Source organism: Haliotis cracherodii, unplaced genomic scaffold (genome assembly GCF_022045235.1).
Source record: "Haliotis cracherodii isolate W230 unplaced genomic scaffold, xgHalCrac1.p SCAF_4, whole genome shotgun sequence".
NCBI lineage: Eukaryota > Metazoa > Mollusca > Gastropoda > Lepetellida > Haliotidae > Haliotis > Haliotis cracherodii.
In genome coordinates, this window is record NW_027266297.1 from 3,120,388 (window position 1) to 3,148,046 (window position 27,659).

Genomic DNA, 27,659 nt, shown 5'->3' on the forward strand with positions numbered 1-27,659 from the left:
ACTTCTCCACTAGGGCGGTCGGGTAGCCTAGTGGTTAAAGCGTTCGCTCATCACGCTGAAGACCCGGGTTCTATTCCCGACATGGGTACAATGTGTGAAGCCCATTTCTGGTGTCCCCCGCCGTGATATTGCTGGAATATTGCTAAAAGCGGCGTTAAACCATACTCACTCACACGCTCACTTGTCCACTCACTCACCCACTCATTCCCTTACTTGTCCACTCACCCGCCCATCCACCCATTCACCTACACACTCACCCACCCACTCATTCACTCACTTGTCCACTCACTTACTCACTCACTCACTCACCCATCCACCCACCCATCAACCCACCCACCCACTCACTCACTCACTGACTCACTCACTCACTCACTCACTCACTCACTCACCCACCCACCCACTCACTCACTCACTCACTCTGTGAAGCTTACCTTGCACCTTGTTGCCACTGGGGGACAGTTGTTGCATATGATGATGTTGGGGAGACTGCTGCGATGCATGAGACAGCAGGCCATGGCCGTGGGGGCCGGATGAACCTCGCCTAGGTCTGGAGGTAGAAACACAAAGTTTAGGCATGGTGTATGGAGTTGTCGTTTATTATACAATCTCAGGAAGGATTCCACATGAAGAGTTATTTCCTAATGATTTCCTGCACCTTTGAAAACTGGGTGTAAAATTTAATAGTTCTGCAACAATCAATTATCCTTTCAAGAAGACTGGGTATCATATCAAGTATAATGGAGCACATTGTGCCATAAGGAGTGGATATCATGAGATGAGTGAGTGAGTGAGTATGGTTTTACACCTCTTTTAGCAATATTCTAACAATATTACCGCAGGGGACACCAGCAATGGGCTTCACACATTGTGCCCATGTGGGAAATCGAACCCCGGTCCTCGACCAATCAAGTGAACGCTTTAACCACTGGGCTATCCCACTGCCCGGATCCTGATATGACAAGAGGCAATACCATGACAAGAGGTAATACCATGACAAGAGGCAATACCATGACAAGTGTGTATGGTACCACATCCAGGGGTTATCATATCAACACTAGTGACTGTGATATAAAAGACAACTGGTTATCCTACTGAGGCAGATGTTACGTATCATGACAACTGGATATCACAACATGAAAAGTAGGAATCATTTCATGACAATTGATGATAATTCAAATACCTTTGACAGATCTGACACACTGACCCCTAGTTGTGGGAATATATTCCACTGATATTCAATATTTAACTTTATAAACACAAATGAACACAACCAGGAGTTAAGAAGTCATAACCAGTTTTTAAGACATCGCTTCATACCTGGTATGAGTCTCATGCAACTAGTCACCAGTGGTATACGAAACACTCATAAAATCTCCCATCTCTTACAAACTACAGCAAATGACTTTATAATTAACATGAAATCCCGTTCACAACCCTCTCTCTCCCAAGTCCTCAGTCAATAAGGTCACACTAATAATATCCCTACTCATCCCTGCCAACCTAATGATGTCAATACTTAGTCTCATTACTGGCTTCAACCTCTGTCAATGTTCAAGAGTGGCGTCCCGGTCCCAATTTACATGATACAACTTGTACAAATGGTTCTGTTCTTCCTTAATTCAATATTCTAGTAGTATCACAGTGGCCTGTAAATAATCAAGTCTGGACTAGATAAACCAGGGATTGATATTGTGAGCAACATATTTGATCCTGTCCAACAAGTCAACAAATACATGCATGTGGATTGCCTTAGTTAAGTGACTTTCTTTGTAATTTGCTTTTGTTCTCCCAGCATCAAATGGGTACCAGGTAGGATGAGACGGCCATGTAGATGGGGACTTGGTAGTATGAGATTGTAATGGGAAGACAACATGTTCCAACACCCAACAAACTTGGATTGTCTACGTCCCAGGAAGCCCAGAATGGAATAGGAATGCACACAGATCCACTGACATCAGAAATAACACACACTATGTGTCATCTTCCACCATCATAACTAGCTTCTGATTAACATCATCACTGACAGCACGGGAAATCTTTTTATCCAAAACATGACTAAGTCATACCTTTTCTTATCACTTGGACCTCAGTGTTTACTTGGACCATGGGGTTTACTTGGACCACGGCGTTTACTTGGACCACAGTGTTTACTTGGACCACAGTGTTTACTTGGACCACAGTGTTTACATGGACCACAGTGTTTACTTGGACCATGGTGTTTACATGGACCACAGTGTTTACTTGGACCATGGTGTTTACATGGACCATGGTGTTTACTTGTACCATGGTGTTTACTTGGACCATTGTGTTTACTTGGACCATGGTGTTTACTTGGACCACAGTGTTTACTTGGACCATGGTGTTTACTTGGAACTCAGTGTTTACATGGACCATGGTGTTTACATGGACCACAGTGTTTACTTGGACCACAGTGTTTACTTGGACCACAGTGTTTACATGGACCATTGTGTTTACTTGGACCACAGTGTTTACTTGGAACTCAGTGTTTACTTGTACCACGGTGTTTACATGGACCACAGTGTTTACTTGGACCACAGTGTTTACTTGGACCACAGTGTTTACATGGACCATTGTGTTTACTTGGACCACAGTGTTTACATGGACCATGGTGTTTACTTGGACCACAGTGTTTACTTGGAACACAGTGTTTACATGGACCATGGTGTTTACTTGGACCACAGTGTTTACATGGACCATGGTGTTTACATGGACCATTGTGTTTACTTGGACCACAGTGTTTACATGGACCATGGTGTTTACTTGGACCACAGTGTTTACATGGACCATGGTGTTTACATGGACCACAGTGTTTATATGGACCATGGTGTTTACATGGACCACAGTGTTTACTTGGACCACAGTGTTTACTTGGACCACAGTGTTTACTTGGACCACAGTGTTTACATGGACCATGGTGTTTACATGGACCACAGTGTTTATATGGACCATGGTGTTTACATGGACCACAGTGTTTACTTGGACCACAGTGTTTACTTGGACCACAGTGTTTACATGGACCATTGTGTTTACTTGGACCATGGTGTTTACATGGACCATGGTGTTTACTTGGACCACAATGTTTACTTGGAACACAGTGTTTACATGGACCATGGTGTTTACTTGGACCACAGTGTTTACTTGGACCACAGTGTTTACATGGACCACAGTGTTTACATGGACCATTGTGTTTACTTGGACCACAGTGTTTACTTGGAACACAGTGTTTACATGGACCATGGTGTTTACTTGGACCACAGTGTTTACTTGGACCACAGTGTTTACATGGACCACAGTGTTTACATGGACCATTGTGTTTACTTGGACCACAGTGTCTACATGGACCATGGTGTTTACTTGGACCACAGTGTTTACTTGGAACACAGTGTTTACATGGACCATGGTGTTTACTTGGACCACAGTGTTTACTTGGACCACAGTCTTTACTTGGACCACAGTGTTTACTTGGACACAGTGTTTACTTGGACCGCAGTGTTTACATGGACCATGATGTATACATGGACCATGGTGTTTACTTGGACCACAGTGTTTACTTGGACCATGGTGTTTACTTGGACCACAGTGTTTACTTATCAGAAATTACCATTGTTTGACTGGAAAACACAACTTGGAATGTATTTTAAGATGCTAAAAGCTCCCTGAGACAAGCATGATTACAAGTAAGTAAACATTCTGATAACAGTACTAGATAAATAATAACCTGAGCACAACTCTCACAGGGTTTGTTGTATTTCCCTTACAAAAGGTGTGATTATTTTCCATATCATTACATAAGTCCACCTGCACTGAATTCAACAGTTCCTTAATTGTCATTGCCTAATATACTCCTAAATCATTACGGTCATTAGACCAGCTTGACTGAGAGAAGCGTTCATGCATACAAAATGGCTGGCATATCAAAGAAGATTTTCAAAAGCACAAAAGGCTAGTATTCCAGTTATATCACAGCCTGTCAGCTTGATGTCGAAAGAAAACCAGAAGTGCCAGAAGTGCTGCAGGAACACAGGTATATGGTGCTGACAAACCAAGAAATATAATCAGGGTGATTTCTAAAACACACACAATCAAACATAATCTAATATTGCACAATCAACTTTGTTTTGACCTTTTCCAGTATAGCACACATGTTTAGAAATAGATTCGTATCCTGTAAAGGGTAAACAGATACTTGAATCAGAATAGGGCAATGATGAAAATTCATGAAGGTGGCAATACTCATATTAAAAAAGACGGTGCTCAAGATGAAGACGATGAACTTGTAGAAGACAATGCTCAGGAATCAGACATACACTGCTCATGAAGAACACACAATAAAGAAGAAGAAGAAGAAGAAGAAGACAATGTTCATGAAGAAGACAATGCTTATAAAGAGGACAATGCTCATAAGGAAAACTATGCTCATGAAGAAGACAATGATGATGAAGAAGACAACATGTCTATAAAGAAGACAATGCTCATGAAGAAAATGTACTTGAAGAAGACAATGTTCATGAAGAAGACAATGTTCATGAAGAAGACAACATGTCTATAAAGAAGACAATGCTATGCAGAAGACAATGCTCATGAAGAAGACAATGCTTTTGAAGAAGACAATGTCTATAGAGAAGATAATGTTTATAAAGAAGACAATGCTCATGAAGAAGATATTGCCCATAAAGAAGACAAAGCTCATGAAGAAGACAATGCTCATGAAGAAGACAATGTCTATAGAGAAGATAATGTTTATAAAGAAGACAATGCTCATGAAGAAGATATTGCCCATAAAGAAGGCAATGCTCATGAAGAAGATATTGCCCATAAAGAAGACAATGCTCATGAAGAAGACAATGCTTTTGAAGAAGACAATGTCTATAGAGAAGATAATGTTTATAAAGAAGACAATGCCCATAAAGAAGAAAATGCTCATGAAGAAAATGTTCATGAAGAAGACAATGCTCGTAAGGAAGACAATGCTCATGAAGAAGACAATGTTCAATGCTCATGAAGACGACAATGCTCATGAAGGATAAAGTTAACGCTTATAAAAAAGACCTATAAGGTAGGGGGCAATGCTAAGGATGAAGAGATCAATATTCATGAAGAAGACAATGCTTGAATAGCAGAATACAAAGATGACACAGAAAAAGAGTGTGGGAGTGTGAAAGAAGTAAATGTGATCACATATCAACCAACACAATTCCCATGATGCACTATTGGAACAAATCAGGTACTACTCCATGGTAAAATCATTTAATTCAAATGATCTAATCACATAAAAAAGAAATGCTTAAGGAAACAGCTTTCTGATTATTTTTTAAATCTAAAAAGCTCTCCTACCAGAGCCTGACCAAGCGTCTATATGCGTCTGTGATGGTTATCATCAGAATTGCTGCTGGTAACGATCGGACCAATTCTGGACCCTCAGATTATACAGTGGCAGCCTATGATCTGAGAGCTATGACGTAGGCACAAGTACTAGGGTAGAGTTTATGTCAATCACCAAATATGATCCCACTCACTCAAGATTATACTGAGCGATGGCTACACTCTTTAGATTGATTTTTTTTCTGTTAACGACCTGTGTTATGAACAGTTACGGTCCTTGTAGCGAGACGAATTTGAACCGGGGTAGACCAAATCATGCAGATTTGACAGTACTTAAATAGAAACGATTATTTACAAAGCAGGGAAGTCCTGACGTATATAACACTGGGATGAATATGTATCAAAATGGCAGGAAAAGGTGGGTAATTTTCTGTGACTAAGAGGTTATTTGTGTTTACAATGCTAGAATTAGTGATGACATTCTCATGACTTCATAAAACATGAAATCAGTACCAAAGGGAGACAATTAGGGCAATTATTTCCAGTTTGTGAGGTTTCTGAAGGGTGATGTGTGTCATTACATGATATTAATCACTGGATTGTCTGGTCCAGACTCAATTATTTACAGACTGACGTCATATAGCTGGAATACTGCTGAAAAACTGCTGAAAATGACAATAAGAAAACAAAACTGTAACTTTCATTCTTTGCACAACTAGAAAACAATAATTCAAAATAAATTCAAAACATGAATGCCATCAATGTCTCAATTATACACAAAAAATGCAAAGAAGTAAACATTTTTTGTTATAGGGCTGTAAATGACAACTAGAAATTAGGACCTTTTCTTCCAACCCTTTCAGTGTCTTTTCAAAGTTAAAACCCTAAGAAACAAAGTAGAAAATTAGATCAAAACACTTGTTATGTACTTTTTTGCCCATTAGAAAACAACAGTAATGAAATTACCATCCAGAATATTACGTGTTCAATGGGTGAGTAGAAGTAAGCCCTGTTTGGACAACTTTAACACCATTGGACATGGATGGAACCTGGACACCTTCGATGCCTACCTAGACACCCAGATCTACTTCATAGACACTTGCAGACCTGTTTGACACCTGTTATCTCTGCTTTGAAACCTATAAAGTTTTACTTTACAACTAATGACACCTATTTGCTTTCTTGCAGACCTACAACACCTGCTTGGTCAGCTCTAGGTCAAATTTGAGAAGCTTAATGTTAAATTTGACATTCATAAAGTCAAATTTGACCCATTTACGGGTAGAATTGACACCTGTAAGTTCTGCCTTGTGCCCTACTTATACACTTCAAAAGTTTGCTGAAAGGATTTACTGGTGGTGTTAATGAGTCTTATATTTGTAACACCAAGAAACAGTTCATCATCCTAATAAGGAGTGCTACCTTCATTAGAATCTGCAAATTAGTGGCAACATTGTGTCAAAATTAATACATCCTACACCTTGCATCCAATTCACAGAGATTCACCATGAACAGTTCCAGACAGAAGAAGCATTAGACATATCTGGAATAACTACTCCCCTGTGTACCCTAAACCTCATCAAATTAACATGGCCAAATCACATCAAAGACTTCAGAATTCTTATTTAGGTCAGTTGATAGAAATCAACCATTTGGTGTAAAACTATAACAAAAGGACTCCAGCCTCATTTGATCATTACACCAATGGGGCATATTAAGTGTCACCGAGACAGGCAGTTTGTGATAGTCTGAAATATTGTCAAATTCAAATAAACTGTTAATGAGACTTTTATTAAGTGACCATTTAAGTGAATGTGTACAAAACTCAAGACCAGGTACCCAGCCAAGAGCTTCATGGGGCTAATGGACCAATTCACTAGAATTTCTACCAGCCCTTTGGCTACCGTCAACATTAGATCAACTGACTTCCCTAGCAGGTGCTTGTTGAACAAGCTCTTGACAGCATAACATAACTCTGACAATGCTCAAATACTCCACTTCTTGTTGTGTGAAACTTTTGCCTAGGGCAACTCAATTTCTAGCCAGGCACTTCACTATAACCATTCTTCATCAAACAAGATGGGTCACTGTACAGAGTAACTTCCCTTAGGTGTATCAGAATCTAGGTGGTGGGCATGTTGGTGGGCATTGATAGTACATAGGAATTTTTTTATTCATTATTATTTAATATTGATGTTTCTTTTAATACGACTCATGACAATCGTTGAATGGCATCATCATTTGTGCATAAAAAATTCCCTCTGTAGTAGCAGTATAGGCATATAAATCTGTCTCCAGTGGAAGTGGTCCAGAATCACCATTACCTATACTACTACTCAGTGACTGATATTATGAGGAATAACCTACATTGTCATGACTACCATCAACAACCTGACCACTCAATCCATAAGCAAGTCACATCTTAAAACCAGGCTAGGTTGCTGGGGACCATTTATGAACCAGAATCCAAAAATGGCTTTAGGGGAATAGAGGAGTTATATGTCCCCAAGAAATCTGTATCTAAACAATTCTCTTCCTTCTCAATTTTGAAAGTGAGATGCTTTGTGATACAAAACTTTATATGCTATCATACTTTCAACTGGTTAGAAAACAGTCTATTTTAACAATTCATAACACTATAGATATAAGAAATAGTTAGGCATTTGTAGATGGCAGGAAACAAACCTAGAGCTATTCCCTCTGGATCTATTTCATTTGGAAAATGTTGTAAATATCCAGATAATGGTGTCGTACTTCTTTAATTCAAGATACAAAATTGAGGATGGTATGTTCCAAATATAATGTCAAAAGTTCTGCAATTCCAGTGGGAACACAAGAACATTAGTGGGGTACATAGAAAATAATAGAATGGTTCTCAGCCAATCAGAATCTTCATATGTGAGGTAAGATAACACACATTATCTCCATTCTGACACATTATACACATTCTGACACATGATCACCATTCTGACACACTATCCACATTCTGACACATCATCCACATTCTGACATATCACCACCATTCTGACACATTAATACCATTCTGACATATTATCACCATTCTGACACATTAATACCATTCTGGCACACTATTCAAATGCTGAGACTTTATCCACATTCTGACACATCATAACCATTCTGGCACATTAATACCATTCTGCACATTAATACCATTCTGGCACATTAATACCCTTCTGGCACATTAATACCATTCTGACACATCATAACCATTCTGGCATATCATCCACATTCTGACATATCATCACCATTCTGACACATTAATACCGTTCTGATACATTAATACCATTCTTGCAGATTAATTCCATTCTAGCACATTAATACCATTCTGGCACATTAATTCCATTGTGGCACATTAATACCATTCTGATACATTAATACCATTCTGGCACATTTATACCATTCTGACACATTAATACCCTTCTGGCACATTAATACCCTTCTGCCACATTTATACCATTCTGACACATTAATACCATTCAGGCACATTAATACCCTTCTGCCACATTAATACCATTCTGGCACATTAATACCATACTGACACATCATAACCATTCTGGCACATTAATACCATTCTGGCACATTAATACCCTTCCGGCACATTAATACCATTCTGGCACATTAATACCATTCTGACACATCATAACCATTCTGGCACATTAATACCATTCTGACACATCATAACCATTCTGATACATTAATACCATTCTTGCAGATTAATTCCATTCTAGCACATCATCACCATTCTGGCACATTAATACCATTGTGGCACATTAATTCCATTGTGGCACATTAATACCATTCTGATACATTAATACCATTCTGGCACATTAATACCATTCTGGCAATCATAAAGTTCATCAAAATCAAGTCACGCCATCACATTCCACCAATGTAAAATCAAAATATTCAGTATAATATCAAATTTTAAGTCAAACAATTAAATCTAAAGATCATCCTTTGAAATATTAAGAGTTGAATACTCAAAATATTGACATTATATGCTACATTTAAATCATCCACAAAATAGATTTAACTCCATCATACACAAGTCTTGCATACTGTCTTCCTATCAACTAAATACATTAAGGCCTCTGCCCGGTGTGCCAGACTGGATATTGCATGGATTTGCCACACCGTCATGACGACACAATACCTCACCTTTCCTTGCCTAATGGTAATCTTTATGTACAATAATGTCTCAACGATTGTGCGAAAACTAAAACTGACATACAATTGAAGAGTGTCACGCTGAGCAATGTCAGACATCTCCATGGCAACATTGATTCCATACTAACGGAGGAAGTCAGGGAGAAATGCTCTATCTAATAGCAATATTCAATATTGGCTAGGAAAAACAGGAAACACTATTTTACAGCAGGATTGTGGGAATTATATCGCATCAAGATGGCAGGCTTCACAGTTTTCTAGCAGGAAATCTTGCCAATATCTTGAGACACTTCTGTAGGAGACCAGTTTGTACTTGATTAATAATCAATACAATTTCTGCCTTACACGGGAATCTATGCATGAATATACAACATCATGAGGGGTTTGGTAGAAATGTACAACCATAGTAGGAGTTTAATAAACTTTAGAAGCAGCTGTATGAAGAATTTGTAAGTTTTGACAGAATAGCATTCAAAAAAATAACAACTACACAATACTTCAAAGAAGCATTCTGAGAGTTTGATAAACTTTAGAAGCAGCTATATGAAGAATATATAATATTTTATAATATATATATTTTTTACCTATATAATATTTTATTTGACAAGACAGCATTATTATGAGACACTTGAAAGACGCCTTCTTATCATGGGAGGAGTTTGATAACCTTTAGAAGCAGCTATATGAAGAATTTGTTTTATTTGGCAAGACAGCATTATTATGAGACACTTGAAGGACGCCTTCTAATCATGGTAGGAGTTAAATGAACTTTAGGAGGAGCAGCTATATGAAGAATTTGTTTTATTTGGTAAGACAGCATTATTATGAGACACTTGAAAGATGCCTTCTTATCATGGGAGGAGTTTGATAAACTTTAGAAGCAGCTATATGAAGAATTTGTTTTATTTGGCAAGACAGCATTATTATGAGACACTTGAAGGACGCCTTCTAATCATAGGAGTTTGATAAACTTTAGAAGCAGCTATATGAAGAATTTGTTTCATTTGGCAAGACAGCATTATTATGAGACACTTGAAAGATGCCTTCTTATCATGGGAGGAGTTTAATAAACTTTAGGAGGAGCAGCTATATGATGAATTTGTTTAATTTGGCAAGACAGCATTATTATGAGACACTTGAAAGACGCCTTCTAATCATGGGAGGAGTTTAATAAACTTTAGAAGCAGCTATATGAAGAATTTGTTTTATTTGGCAAGACAGCCTTATTATGAGACACTTGAAAGATGCCTTCTTATCATGGGAGGAGTTTAATAAACTTTAGGAGGAGCAGCTATATGATGAATTTGTTTAATTTGGCAAGACAGCATTATTATGAGACACTTGAAAGACGCCTTCTAATCATGGGAGGAGTTTAATAAACTTTAGAAGCAGCTATATGAAGAATTTGTTTTATTTGGCAAGACAGCATTATTATGAGACACTTGAAAGATGCCTTCTTATCATGGGAGGAGTTTAATAAACTTTAGGAGGAGCAGCTATATGAAGAATTTGTTTTATTTGGCAAGACAGCATTATTATGAGACACTTGAAAGACGCCTTCTTATCATGGGAGGAGTTTAATAAACTTTAGGAGGAGCAGCTATATGAAGAATTTGTTTAATTTGGCAAGACAGCATTATTATGAGACACTTGAAAGACGCCTTCTAATCATGGGAGGAGTTTAATAAACTTTAGAAGCAGCTATATGAAGAATTTGTTTTATTTGGCAAGACAGCCTTATTATGAGACACTTGAAAGATGCCTTCTTATCATGGGAGGAGTTTAATAAACTTTAGGAGGAGCAGCTATATGAAGAATTTGTTTAATTTGGCAAGACAGCATTATTATGAGACACTTGAAAGACGCCTTCTAATCATGGGAGGAGTTTAATAAACTTTAGAAGCAGCTATATGAAGAATTTGTTTTATTTGGCAAGACAGCCTTATTATGAGACACTTGAAAGACGCCTTCTAATCATGGGAGGAGTTTAATAAACTTTAGGAGGAGCAGCTATATGAAGAATTTGTTTAATTTGGCAAGACAGCATTATTATGAGACACTTGAAAGACGCCTTCTAATCATGGGAGGAGTTTAATAAACTTTAGAAGCAGCTATATGAAGAATTTGTTTTATTTGGCAAGACAGCCTTATTATGAGACACTTGAAAGACGCCTTCTAATCATGGGAGGAGTTTAATAAACTTTAGGAGGAGCAGCTATATGAAGAATTTGTTTAATTTGGCAAGACAGCATTATTATGAGACACTTGAAAGACGCCTTCTAATCATGGGAGGAGTTTAATAAACTTTAGAAGCAGCTATATGAAGAATTTGTTTTATTTGGCAAGACAGCATTATTATGAGACACTTGAAAGACGCCTTCTAATCATGGGAGGAGTTTAATAAACTTTATAAGCAGCTATATAAAGAGTTTGTTTTATTTGGCAAGACAGCATTATTATGAGACACTTGAAAGACGTCTTCTAATCATGGGAGGAGTTTAATAAACTTTAGGAGGATCAGCTTTTATGAAGAATTTGTTTTATTTGGCAGCTTACCGTGTTCTGTTCACAACACAACTAATGTTTAACATACATACTCTGATAAACTTGTACCTTAACTTGTACCTAACACACTGCGGATGATGAAAATGACAATAACTAATGTATTTGTGATTGGGCATCCATGCATCTGAATGCATTAAGCATGTTTGACTTTCATTGTTGGTTTGGGTGAATTGTAGATGTAAGTGCATGTTCGCAAGTGGGTGTGAGAAGTTATTATTGAAAGTAGATTTACTTCAATTCAAACAAATATTTTATCTTGCATATGATAACAGCTAGTGAGGTCTTTGTAGATGATAAAATGTCCCATCGACTAAATTACAATGTACATCTAGATAATTCATATCATTCTGGATATTGCATCCATAAATGTAACATGGGTAATGTGAAATAAAAAATGTATCAATCAAAATAAATATTGATGATCATTATAATACCTTCTCATACTTTAATTTGCATTTTTAGTAACATACAATTTAACTTTCATAAGTATTCTGGATTCAAAATAATACCAATTATCTGCTGATAATGTTTAAGGAAACATGGAACATAAAGTCTGGGAGAATCTTCACATATATTGTCAATTTCGGATAAAAATATCCTTAAATACACAACAAATGAATGGTTCCATGAACAACAAAGATAAGGAATTATGAATAAGTCTGCAGGAAAATAGCATTTCAATAACTATTGTTTACAGTCGTGGTATGGAAGGAGCACTGCTGTGTAGATTGGAAACTAACGCTTACTTTAATCTGTGAGTAGCAGGTTCTACCGACGTAGCAGGACATGCTTACCATTTATAAGAACACCTGGTGTAATCAATGATTTTCAGGGATCCATTCATATATTTTCACCACAATTTTGTCTTGTACGCCAATGGAATCTGTTTCGGGAGATAACCAAGACTGGTTATTCTGTGGGTTGATGTTTGATATAAATCCTTATTCAGTATCAGCTGACCCAGAATACCAACCAGAATACCTACCCACCGGAGCTTCAGAAGTAGGTCAGTGTGCCCTACTTCCACAAAATGGCAGGATATTAATATTCTCCTCCATGTCCATTCCTGTTAGTAACAACGGTCAGTTCGGGTGTGAAAAACCGGACCATACCCAAAGCACTGGTCAGCACAGAGGGCAACAATAGACTCCACTGCTTTCCTGACCAAAGAAAGTACTTGTCCATGTGAGATATATATGTGGAGAATATATCATGGCAATATAACCATAATTAGAATCCAGTGGCATGACACATTGGACCAAAAGCTATTGAGGCTTACTTGAATAACTCATGAATATTTCACCGATCAGTTAACACCATTCCAGAAAAGAAGGTGTTGTAGAGGACAATAAGTGAACTATAACTTGGTCAAACGACTTACTGGGTATAAAATTACTTAATATTTGTACTTTTAATAACTGGTCTACATCATTCTAGATTCTTGAACATAAAAAATATGATACAGATGCATACAACTACATGTTTAAAAATATATAAATATATGGCCAGATTTTATAATATCACCATATTAGAACATAATCTTTATTTATTCTTGAAATTATGAGATTTAGGACCCTTTTTGGAAATACTGTTACTTGCCAACATTATAACTGACATTCATGAAAAAAAGAATTTTGTTTCTTGCATCAGAAGAGAAGAAAGAAAGGGAAAGACAGTTCTTCTTTGCCAGTGATTGACAAACTGTCTTCGCAATTTTCTCAAAATTGATAGAAGGAGACATAGGCATCATTATTTTTAAAGAATATATTTTTTAAATTATGTTTTCTTACTTAGCAGTTTTTAATAGGCAGGTGTGTTTGAGTTTACTCATTGGAATATAACATTAGTCCTGAACAATGACGGTGGATTAACCACATGCAATTTAAGTTTATTTTAAATAGATGAATCTCACAAACTAAGAAAACAGCACATTCTATTTTCCAAATCTGAGAAATTCATTGTGTAAAAAAAGATATCATAGACTAAATTTTAGCCTAGTGTCATATTTACTCGGCACAAAACAATTAGTTGATCAACATAACCATAAACACAAACTCCGAACACAAACACAAACAGCCATCATTGTCTGGCACCAGCAGCAGATCAACACCAATCTTCCAGATTCATTTAAACAAACATCTCAAATTCATAGACACCACTCTCTGATATATTTACAAAGTGACATAAGTACATAGTTATTTCCAACCCGTCTATTTTGAGCTGGAAATGTCATTTCTCCTGTACACAGCAATAGGACACTGTGAGACCAGTGTGGCAGATGCTGGTAGACACTGCTAGCAGCTATTGCCAGAAGAAGTCTCCAGCCTCTTGTGGAGTCCTCGCTCCTCATCTTCGTCTCCTTGTTACATCTATTCTGTGACTATTACGCCTCCTCATCAGCCTCTCCACAGTTCCTGAAGCTCACTGCTCAATTTGTGCTTTTTACTCAGAAAAGATGCACTGTAATAGCAACACTGTATTGTTGGCCTTTCCCCTGGCAATGCTGAGTCTTTGTAAAAATGTATCAGAATTTAGATCTGGCGCTGTCAAGGTTCTTATTTTCCAGGTAACCATGGAGAGCTGAAATTTCTGTCTTTTTAAAAGTTATAAAGAATGGTTGTTCTATCTGAGTATGGCAGTAGGGGATTGGTGTAGGTTTAAACAGGATTGCCTATAGTTCCACTATATATGCACCTGGAAAGTCGATTTTAATTATTTAAAAGATTTTAAAAAAATCTTTTCTCAATTTTATTACCATAAGCAATTATTTTGATTTACAAATTGACATATAGAAACAAATGAAATGAAATCAAGTATCTAATGACATTTTTTTTGACAACCCTTTTAATTGATCAACTGCTTTTTCTGGATTATGTGAAATGATTTCTAATGAAATGGAATACATACATTGTTCTTGAACAGTGTTCTTGCACAGTGCTCTTGTGCAGTGCTCTTGTGCAGTGTTCTTGTACATGGATCTTGTACATCTTCATATTCCGCAATATTTTCAGTGTCCACAGGGAATCGGTCTATCTTGGACATTTATTACAATGAGATTAATGTCACTTGCAGGTATTTCCAAAAGATACATGGAAATTGTGGAGAGGTGAACAAAATACAGAATGAGTGATGTTTAACTAATTTTCCTGAGCATATCTACTGCTTAAATACAGAAGTGGAATTTGGTTGCACTACTGCTAAGAACTAGATATGGGCTAATTGGCAAGTTGCATTCAAGTCGTCCAACACCACTCTGTTTGGTGATACCTTAAATTTAAGTCGGCCAATCTAACAGTTAATTATTTTCCTAATTACAATGAGAAAATGTCTCTGTTTAACACATGGTACCAATTACACTGTCTAGGCATTAGAGGGATGACTATCTCCCTTGTAATAAGTTACTGAATATTATAAGAATTTTCTGAGTGTTATAAGAATTCTGGCCCGAACAACTTAATTATTTTTTTCAAAAGACAGAAGACTTTTTAACATTTCTTAATTCAGATACTCTGTTATCCTTGCACATGTAATCTACTGGCACTTGCACATGTAAACTGATGGAAATGTGACAATGCTGTTGTATACAGAGCAGTTTTCCAGAAATCAGTTCAAAATTTTGGTTTGGTGCCAAAGGACAGAAGGATGGAAAGCCCCATAACATAATCTTGAACTGATGATGGGAGATGAGGCGATGAAATTCCACAATAAACGACCATATTGAAAAGTGGAAATTATGTATACGTGAGTGAGTGAGTGAGTTTGGTTTTACGCCCTTTTAGCAATATTCCGGCAATATCCCAACAGGGGAAAAGAGAAATGGGCATCACACATTGTACCCATGTAGGGAATCACACTCGGGTCTTTGGCGTGACGAGTAAATGCTTTAACTACTAGGCTACCAGACCACCCCCGAAAGTCATGTATGCAGATTTCAAGTATAATTAATGATCTCAAAAACAGATATTGCAAGTGTAGGAAAAGTGTCACTGACATTCATGGAATAAAAGCAATGTTAATTGATAGTCACAAAAAGAAAATCAATTTACTCATTTTGTACATGTCTGCATGAGTGCAAGACAGTGTCAACAGTCTATGAAAATCCATGAGTCAACACGCTGAACCATTCGAAATAGATAGTGCTGAATTCCTCAAGTCAAGATATGTACATAGCGCCGACAAAATTGGTTGACAGATTGCCGGCACCTTTCTGTACGCGGAGACCATTATGGTGATGATCGGTCCTAATGAAGGAACTAGCATGAGAATTGGGCACATATTCATTGGAATTGACACGGTAATGATGGTAATGACAGTAACAACAGTGTTAGCCAGCCCATGAATCTCATCACCCCGACACTGGACAACAGAACAAGTCGTCAGCTTCAATAATCTCGAGATAACATCAATCGGAGCTGAGTACCTGCACGTCTGACCACACGCAGCTTGAAAACATGGAACTACGACTCCACAACTCCCACCACTTATTGATCCATGTGGAACCTGAGATAACACAACAATAACATAACTACCCAACACACTGCCAAAGTCATCATCATTTTCAGAGACAAAAACCATTAAACATTTAGGGTCGTGAAACCGCTTCCACTTACCGACATATGCAAGCTTCACAAATGCTCTTAACACACCCCATACAGATGTCATCCTTCTATCCTTCCACACAGTGTCATCATTCCTCCGTGCCCACGACGGCCATACATCACCACCAGGTCCTACAGCCTTGCTCAAGAAATGTCGATTGCATCTCAAATGAAGCATAGAATTAATTGATATTCTAGCCTTTCATCTAGGAGTAACAATCAAGGCTGTATGTCCGTCTTACGGAGCGAGCAGCTCAATGTAGCTACACACAACCTCTGTGTCCATTGTGGCCTAATGTATTCTGCTGGGATAATTCCCATAGACTGCCACAGTATGCTCACAACCAATGCTGCGACAAACTAGTACCAGCAACTCCTGTGAAAGGACACTGGTTTGTAAACCACTGTGACAAAGCATGTGATGAAATCACTCAGCCTGCTTTCTCCAATGGCTGTATTAGTCCAACCCGGTCACAGGAGATGTTTCGACCCCTTGTTCGCAACTCAAAATAAAACAAAATAATGATTTTACGAGACATAGTAGACCTGTCCACTAGATGTACTCCCGTAATGCCTGGAGCATTAAGTATTCAATGTGTCTTGCAGTATTTGTCCACAAGATCATCACAATGAATCTACAGTGTTAGTTCAGGCCTGTAAATATCTATAGTAAATGGGAGTAAGCTGCAATCTTTGCAAAGGACTAATCAAGTAATTAGACTTATTGTCCGCATACCTACTGAGCAGGTGCAATGTGGGTAATGACCTCTGTAGACCTGTAGAACTTCAGGTAGGTAAGTGTTTAATGGACATATTAACCACACTTGACGTGAAGGCCTTGATGCTTTGTTGAGAAATCATACTTTTCGTATTTATACCTAGGTTTTTGAAATAGTCTTACTAAAAGAATTCTAATAATTTATGTTGTCTGGTAAAACCAAATAGGATACAAAAGTTCTTAGTGAGCGAGTTGGGTTTAACACGGATTTGAACAGTATTCCAGTTATATCAAGGCATGTTAGCTTACTGTGGGAGGAAAGCCCGAAGTGATGCAGGTCTCGGACGTTTACTACTATTATGAAAACAATGAGCATGGGTATGGTGCTGACATGCCAAGAAACATAAATGGGGCGAACCAAGATTCAAATCCACAGTCTGTTTCTGGAGTGCTCAAGGGACACAACTCTGCACAGTGAATTGTGGCACCTTAGACGACTGGGCCATCCCGACCCCACAAGCTCTGGAGTCCATTGACTTTGCCACTACAGAATCCTAGAAGGAATCAGAAGTCAAGAATCAGTCAATTTTCGTAAAGACTTGAATATTTCTTTGGATGCAGTCACTGAGGTGAGGTTGGAGATACTGATGGTGCCCTCTCCACTACCAGGACAGACACTAGGGTGAGGTTGGTGATACTGATGGTGCTCCTTCCTCCACCAGGACCGACACTAGGGTGAGGCTGGTGATACTGATGGTGCTCCTTCCTCCACCAGGACCGACACTAGGGTGAGGCTGGAGATACTGATGGTGCCCCCTTTACAACCAGGACAGACACTAGGGTGAGGCTGGTGATACTGATGGTGCTCCCTCCTCCACCAGGACAGACACTAGGGTGAGGTTTGAGATACTGATGGTGCCCCCTTCACCACCAGGACAGACACTAGGGTGAGGTTGGAGATACTGATGTTGCCCCCTCCACCACCAGGACAGACACTAGGGTGAGGTTGGAGATACTGATGGTGCCCCCTCCTCCACCAGGACAGACACTAGGGTGAGGTTGGAGATACTGAGGGTGCCCCCTCCACCACCAGGACAGACACTAGGGTGAGGTTGGAGATACTGATGGTGCTCCTTCCTCCACCACAAGGACAGACACTAGGGTGAGGTTGGAGATACTGATAGTGCCCCCTTCACCACCAGGACAGACACTAGGGTGAGGTTGGAGATACTGATGGTGCTCCTTCCTCCACCACAAGGACAGACACTAGGGTGAGGTTGGAGATACTGAGGGTGCCCCCTCCACCACCAGGACAGACACTAGGGTGAGGTTGGAGATACTGAGGGTGCCCCCTCCACCACCAGGACAGACACTAGGGTGAGGTTGGAGATACTGATGGTGCTCCTTCCTCCACCACAAGGACAGACACTAGGGTGAGGTTGGAGATACTGATAGTGCCCCCTTCACCACCAGGACAGACACTAGGGTGAGGTTGGAGATACTGATGGTGCCCCCTTTACAACCAGGACAGACACTAAGGTGAGGTTGGAGGTACTGATAGTGCCCCCTCCTCCACCAGGACAGACACTAGGGTGAGGTTGGTGATACTGATGGTGCCCCCTCCTCCACCAGGACAGACACTAGGGTGAGGTTGGTGATACTGATAGTGCCCCCTCCACCACCAGGACAGACACTAGGGTGAGGTTGGAGATACTGATGGTGCCCCCTCCACCACCAGGACAGACACTAGGGTGAGGTTGGAGATACTGAGGGTGCCCCCTTTACAACCAGGACAGACACTAGGGTGAGGTTGGAGATACTGAGGGTGCCCCCTCCACCACCAGGACAGACACTAGGGTGAGGTTGGAGATACTGATGGTGCTCCTTCCTCCACCACAAGGACAGACACTAGGGTGAGGTTGGAGATACTGAGGGTGCCCCCTCCACCACCAGGACAGACACTAGAGTGAGGTTGGAGATACTGATGGTGCCCCCTTTACAACCAGGACAGACACTAAGGTGAGGTTGGAGGTACTGATAGTGCCCCCTCCTCCACCAGGACAGACACTAGGGTGAGGTTGGTGATACTGATGGTGCCCCCTCCTCCACCAGGACAGACACTAGGGTGAGGTTGGTGATACTGATAGTGCCCCCTCCACCACCAGGACAGACACTAGGGTGAGGTTGGAGATACTGATGGTGCCCCCTCCTCCACCAGGACAGACACTAGGGTGAGGTTGGAGATACTGATGGTGCCCCCTTTACAACCAGGACAGACACTAGGGTGAGGTTGGAGATACTGATGGTGCTCCTTCCTCCACCACAAGGACAGACACTAGGGTGAGGTTGGAGATACTGAGGGTGCCCCCTCCACCACCAGGACAGACACTAGGGTGAGGTTGGAGATACTGAGGGTGCCCCCTCCACCACCAGGACAGACACTAGGGTGAGGTTGGAGATACTGATGGTGCTCCTTCCTCCACCACAAGGACAGACACTAGGGTGAGGTTGGAGATACTGATAGTGCCCCCTTCACCACCAGGACAGACACTAGGGTGAGGTTGGAGATACTGATGGTGCCCCCTTTACAACCAGGACAGACACTAAGGTGAGGTTGGAGGTACTGATAGTGCCCCCTCCTCCACCAGGACAGACACTAGGGTGAGGTTGGTGATACTGATGGTGCCCCCTCCTCCACCAGGACAGACACTAGGGTGAGGTTGGTGATACTGATAGTGCCCCCTCCACCACCAGGACAGACACTAGGGTGAGGTTGGAGATACTGATGGTGCCCCCTCCTCCACCAGGACAGACACTAGGGTGAGGTTGGTGATACTGATAGTGCCCCCTCCACCACCAGGACAGACACTAGGGTGAGGTTGGTGATACTGATGGTGCCCCCTCCTCCACCAGGACAGACACTAGGGTGAGGTTGGAGATACTGATGGTGCCCCCTTTACAACCAGGACAGACACTAGGGTGAGGTTGGAGATACTGATGGTGCCCCCTCCTCCACCAGGACAGACACTAGGGTGAGGTTGGAGATACTGAGGGTGCCCCCTCCACCACCAGGACAGACACTAGGGTGAGGTTGGTGATACTGATGGTGCCCCCTCCTCCACCAGGACAGACACTAGGGTGAGGTTGGAGATACTGATGGTGCCCCCTTTACAACCAGGACAGACACTAGGGTGAGGTTGGAGATACTGATGGTGCCCCCTCCTCCACCAGGACAGACACTAGGGTGAGGTTGGAGATACTGAGGGTGCCCCCTCCACCACCAGGACAGACACTAGGGTGAGGTTGGTGATACTGATGGTGCTCCCTCCTCCACCAGGACAGACACTACGGTGAGGTTGGTGATACTGATGGTGCTCCCTCCTCCAGGACCGACACTAGGGTGAGGTTGGAGGTACTGATTGTGCCCCCTCCACAAGGACAGACACTAGGGTGAGGTTGGAGGTACTGATAGTGCCCCCTCCACCAGGACAGACACTAGGGTGAGGTTGGTGATACTGATGGTGGCCCCTCCTCCACCACCAGGACAGACACTACGGTGAGGCTGGTGATACTGATGGTGCCCCCTTCACCACCAGGACAGACACTAGGGTGAGGTTGGTGATACTGATGGTGGCCCCTCCACCAGGACAGACACTAGGGTGAGGTTGGTGATACTGATGGTGGCCCCTCCACCACCAGGACAGACACTAGGGTGAGGCTGGTGATACTGATGGTGGCCCCTCCACCACCAGGACAGACACTAGGGTGAGGCTGGTGATACTGATGGTGCCCTCTTCACTACCAGGACAGACACTACGGTGAGGCTGGACGTACTGATGGTGCCCCTTCCACCAGGACAGACACTAGGGTGAGGTTTGTTATGGTGGTGTTCTGGCCTGTAGCTGACAGTTTGAGAGCGCAACGGGAACCAGAAATGACCTGGTCATCCTCCAGACAGTCCTGTGATTTGCCATAGAATGCAAGTTATCTTACCAAGAAATGCATGGAGTTATCTATCTTTGGCTGTGATTCATCCCTGTTTCAATGGAAGAAATGCTCTCTATCTTTAATATTGAAGAACCCTTAAAGGGGAAGTGTACACGCAAAAATCACTTTCTTTCTTTTTCTAAACAAAACGCAATTTTAGAATTAGTTAGTATCTGTGTTTGAAAATATACACTCATTTTTTTTCACAGTGAAAGTAGGAAGCTCACAATAGTGTGAAAGTGATATGCCGTTATGAGGCCTTCGTTTTACGAGCGAAATAGGCCTGAGTTATCCCCCTTAGATTATGACGTAATTGGTGCCAATTCAACTGGGTCCCTGTCTATTCTCAACGCAAAAGATATCAAGGACCAGTTTGCGGTAAAACAACATGGTCTACGACACACTCCGGCGCAGTGGTGACTCAGCATAACACAATTCTGGCTGGCATCTGAGATGCTAGAATCACAAAACTGTACCTACACCACGTGAAGCGGCTCTAACAAAGCATGATGACGTCATAATGTTTATCAATTGGCACCAATGACGTCATATTGCAAGGGACATAAGCCATGGTGTTTTTGTTATGGAAATAGAACACTTGGTAAATGTGAAAAATATAAATCGTTTTAGTGCAAAAAATATGTTAATTAAATATGATGTTTTTATATTTTTGTCTATGACACTTCTATGTTAACACTTTTAATGTGGAAAAAGTACAAGAAAAAAAGGTTCATTTCCGTGTGAACTTGCCCTTTAACCCAAACCACATTTCACCCAGCACATTGTAGCTGCCTCTGTACACGGGCGGACTCTGCTTCCCCAGGAAATAACTACCTTTGACTTGCAAAGTGAATTTCTCAAGGTGGGAATTTAACATGATAAGATGCTTTCCTGCGGCCCTTTCCTTCCATCAAACCTGAACATTTTTGTCCTGAAAATCCAGTCGTGGTGATTATTTTTTCAGAAAGTAAGAGATTTAAACAGGCCTGAATTCTGTCCTTGGTATGCTTGGATTTTACTGGTGAAGAATACTTAACTCAATTAGATAATGTGGGATTGTCTAAAAATAACTGGCAATGCTGTGCATATGGAGACCAGATTTTTTAGTCAACCAGGTGTACACACTTGCAGGTCTAATGATTCCTGGCAACGTACAGGAACTAGCACATAAGCGGTACAATGTTACTGCTACATATACTCTCCTTCTAACAATCCCCTAATGCATCATACCAAAGGCGCTAAAAGGTGGCATGCATGTTGCTATAAAAATGCAATAATGTTAATCGCGATATTAAACCTTTTTTTACCTCACCTCAATCTTCACATTAATCTGAGTAGACCGAACCAAATCCCCTACAGACACACCAAGATCGTCCTGCCCACGCCAGCCAGCTCTGCCTCCAGAGAGTGGTTGAGTGAGACATTCGCAGGAATAAAGGAGCTATGTCTTGGAGTCACACACATGTTGTTAAAGCCGCAGTCAGTAATATTCAGACCACATCGAACCAGTGTTCGAAATAAGTGCCTGCCCATAGACCCGTGGAAGGTAGATATCGTGGAAGGTAGATATGGTGAAGGTAGATAATGTGTCGGCCCATAGTTTCAAATTCCATTTATTTAAATGAGGGTCTGCAGGTTCTAAAGTCTGTGGGTGCTTGCTGCAGCCTGGCAATATCATTTCCTTCAAACACTATGGCAGCCTATTATTGCGATGACCTGGCGTCATCACTGACTCTCATTCATAAAATATCCCCACTGCTTTGCCTTTTATGACCAATGTAATGTTCGGAAGATGATCTGGGCATTATTGTATTCCACCCCACTACCACCGAATCAATCCATCTAATTTTGTCAAAATGAGCTCTCTCTGCCTGATAAATATTATACATTTTTGACATTTTTAGTCATAATAAGATAACCTTTAATGTTTTCACTGTTTTGTTAATTTTTGGTTCATAAACTTTTAAATTAACATCCTTTTTCCAAGATTTGGCCCAGATAAAAACTTCTTTTTTTATTTATGTATTGATTAATTGAAGTAAATACACACTACAGACTTTTGATATTGAATCCCATTTAGCTAAATGAGAAAACCATGTATACTTCAGTGCCTAACAAACAGCAGTGGTCTGCAGCATAGTAACATATACTGCCTTCATAATGGATGTCGATGAAATGGAGCAACTTGTATTGGTCAAGGTCGTATGGAGATCAACCAACAGGATTTTAGTTGGAGAGTATCAAGATCCGTTTTCACTTGGGCTGGGCTGGGATGCCGGGTCCTCGGGTCAGGTAGGTCCTGAGTAGAACCCGGATACCCTCAGGACTACCCAGACCTGTGGTTAGTCATGTGTTACATTGTTTAATGACAGTAACAATAAAACTTCATTGTTACACTACAAGTCGTAATGTTCACATTATTTTCTGACTATAGGCACATTCCTCCTGACTTTTACATGTTTGAATGAAGATAAAACTTCACTCAACTTCAGTGTATGCATGATCAGATTGTTTTATGTATGTGTTTACATGTATCTAGAATGTTTTTGTCAGAGGTCCGGTAAAACAATTCCCATTCGGACATTTTGTACCAAACTCTTGAGCCCTACAGCGGGTACCAGGGTAGTGTTGGGCAACAGGGTTGGGAGCCCGGGCTGTAAACTCTGACTCATCTCAGCCCTAATGTCCACATTTAAAGTGTTCTAGGTATAACATACTGCACCATGAGAGGAATCAAACACAGGAATATGTGGGACTAGCTAATGCTTCAACCGCTGGGCTTCCTATGTCCTAACACATGCCAGTAAAATACTTGCAAGCTGTATCTTACAAAAAGCAAACTTTAAGGTCAGAATGAGAAGTTTTTTTCTGACTGTTATTAAAAGACACAAGATGTAAGAGGCTGGCTAATCATAATGATTGTGCAACTGACAATCGGGAACAAACACGCATCTGCTGACAGTCAGTATAACCACTTGTACACCCACACACCATACGCGGTCATCTTGAAACTATTGAACAATATTCTACCTCCTCCATGCCAGGACAATTGAACAAATGACGAATTACGCAAACTGCAGTACTTATAAAGACAGATCAATATTGAACTATATTTACACTGTCGTTAAAAGATTTGGTGTATCGCAAGCGCTACAAATTCCTATAAATCATTTTCTAAAGCGCTGCCTCCATTTTGCGAGTGGCGGAATTTCTTGACGCACAGCGAATCAATGCCCTGTCGTTCCCTGTCTCTGTGCCCCAGTCACAACACATGCACTAGTACGGTTCTTTATTCATCCGCAGGATTCCATTCCAACCAATTCAAAATTTACGTCATTTCATCGTAAACTGCGTCATGGTTGAACTGATTATCCTGGCTGATGGCTTTAAGCGGTCGATCGCCTGCAGGCAGAAATTGACCAGTGAGGTTGGATGGACTCATTGCCTTGCATACGCTCTTGCCTAGGTCAAGATGGCCGATCGCTTGTCAAATCAGCGATTGATTGACTTCAGCCTTGCTCCCAGACATCTCCACATGTGCCCAACTTGCCACTGGGGGTGTCCCTCTTGGCGCTCTGTCCTACTCTTCCTGTCTTAATTTCCATTTTCACACTCTCTTGTACTCCCAATGCTCTCGCGTACTGTCGACACTCATTTGTATTCTCCATACTCTCTCACACTATCCATGCTCCCTCACACCCTCAATGCTCCCTCACACCCTCAATGCTCTCTCACACACTCTTCATGCTCTCTCACACCCTCCATGCTCTCTCACACTCTTCATGCTCTCTCACACCCTCAATGCTCTCTCACACACTATTCATGCTCTCTCACACCCTCCATGCTCTCTCACACCCTCCATGCTCCCTCACACCCTCAATGCTCTCTCATACCCTCCATGCTCCCTCACACCCTCCATGCTCTCTCACACCCTCCATGCTCTCTCACACCCTCCATGCTTTCTCACACCCTCAATGCTCTCTCACACCCTCCATGCTCTCTCACACTCTTCATGCTCTCTCACACTCTTCATGCTCCCTCACACCCTCCATGCTCTCTCATACCCTCCATGCTCTCTCACACCCTCAATGCTCTCACACTCTTCATGCTCCCTCACACCCTCCATGCTCTCTCATACCCTCCATGCTCTCACACACCCTCCATGCTCTCTCACACCCTCCATGCTCTCTCACACCCTCCATGCTCTCTCACACTCTTCATGCTCCCTCACACCCTCCATGCTCTCTCACACTCTTCATGCTCTCTCACACTCTTCATGCTCCCTCACACCCTCCATGCTCTCTCACACTCTTCATGCTCTCTCACACTCTTCATGCTCCCTCACACCCTCCATGCTCTCTCACACCCTCCATGCTCTCTCACACCCTCCATGCTCTCTCACACCCTCCATGCTCCCTCACACCCTCAATGCTCTCTCATACCCTCCATGCTCCCTCACACCTCAATGCTCTCTCACACCCTCCATGCTCCCTCACACCTCCATGCTCTCTCACACCCTCAATGCTCTCTCACACCCTCCATGCTCCCTCACACCTCAATGCTCTCTCATACCCTCCATGCTCTCTCATACCCTCAATGCTCTCTCACACCCTCAATGCTCTCTCACACCCTCCATGCTCTCTCACACCCTCCATGCTCTCTCACACCCTCCATGCTCTCTCATACCCTCCATGCTCTCTCATACCCTCAATGCTCTCTCACACCCTCAATGCTCTCTCACACCTCCATGCTCTCTCACACTCTTCATGCTCCCTCACACCCTCAATGCTCTCTCACACCCTCCATGCTCTCTCACACTCTTCATGCTCCCTCACACCCTCCATGCTCTCACACACCCTCCATGCTCTCTCACACTCTTCATGCTCTCTCACACTCTTCATGCTCCCTCACACCCTCCATGCTCTCTCACACCCTCAATGCTCCCTCACACCCTCCATGCTCTCTCATACCCTCCATGCTCTCTCATACCCTTGATGCTCTCTCACACCCTCCATCCTCTCTCACACCCTCCATGCTCTCTCACACCCTCCATGCTCCCTCACACCCTCAATGCTCTCTCACACCCTCAATGCTCTCTCACACCCTCAATGCTCCCTCACACCCTCAATGCTCTCTCACACCCTCCATGCTCTCTCACACCCTCCATGCTCTCTCACACGCTCCATGCTCTCTCACACCCTCCATGCTCCCTCACACCTCAATGCTCTCTCACACCCTCCATGCTCCCTCACACCTCCATGCTCTCTCACACCCTCAATGCTCTCTCACACCCTCAATGCTCCCTCACACCTCAATGCTCTCTCACACCCTCCATGCTCCCTCACACCCCCATGCTCTTTCACACCCTCCATTCTCTCTCACACCCTCCATGCTCCCTCACACCGTCAATGCTCTCTCACACCCTCAATGCTCCCTCACACCTCAATGCTCTCTCACACCCTCCATGCTCCCTCACACCTCCATGCTCCCTCACACCTCCATGCTCCCTCACACCCTCCATGCTCTCTCACACCCTCCATGCTCTCTCACACCCTCCATGCTCTCTCACACCCTCAATGCTCTCTCACACCCTCCATGCTCCCTCACACCCTCCATGCTCTCTCACACCCTCCATGCTCTCTCACACCCTCCATGCTTTCTCACACCCTCAATGCTCTCTCACACCCTCAATGCTCTCTCACACCCTCCATGCTCCCTCACACCCTCAATGCTCTCTCACACCCTCCATGCTCTCTCACACCCTCAATGCTCTCTCACACCCTCTATGCTCTCTCACACCCTCCATGCTCTCTCACACCCTCCATGCTCTCTCATACCCTCCATGCTCTCTCACACCCTCCATGCTCTCTCACACCCTCCATGCTCTCTCACACCCTCAATGCTCTCTCACACCCTCCATGCTCTCTCACACCCTCCATGCTCTCTCACACCCTCAATGCTCCCTCACACCCTCAATGCTCCCTCACTCCCTCAATGCTCTCTCACACCCTCAATGCTCTCTCACATTCTCAATGCTCCCTCACTCCTTCAATGCTCTCTCACACCCTCCATGCTCTCTCACACCCTCCATGCTCTCTCACACTCTCAATGCTCTCACACACTCTCAATGCTTTCTCATATTCTCATACACTCAGTGTAACAAAACAACTGACATTTAGAATCAAGCAAATACAATAATGCACATTTCAAAAGAATTTAAGCTTCGTACAAAAGCTATCTGGAATCAACGGTTATGTTCA

The 27,659-nt window shown here is 41.9% G+C and overlaps 1 protein-coding gene across 10 annotated transcripts in view; it reads right to left on the reverse strand.

The window, feature by feature from the left end:
* LOC139478721 (3',5'-cyclic-AMP phosphodiesterase 4C-like) overlaps positions 1-27,659 on the reverse strand; it is a 392,248-nt gene that overhangs the window by 55,071 nt on the left and 309,518 nt on the right. For all 10 annotated transcript variants that reach the window (XM_071261316.1, XM_071261317.1, XM_071261315.1 and 7 more), the window contains one exon: positions 432-547. In XM_071261316.1, coding sequence (XP_071117417.1) covers positions 432-547 — 116 coding nt within the window. The remainder of the gene's footprint in view (positions 1-431; positions 548-27,659) is intronic.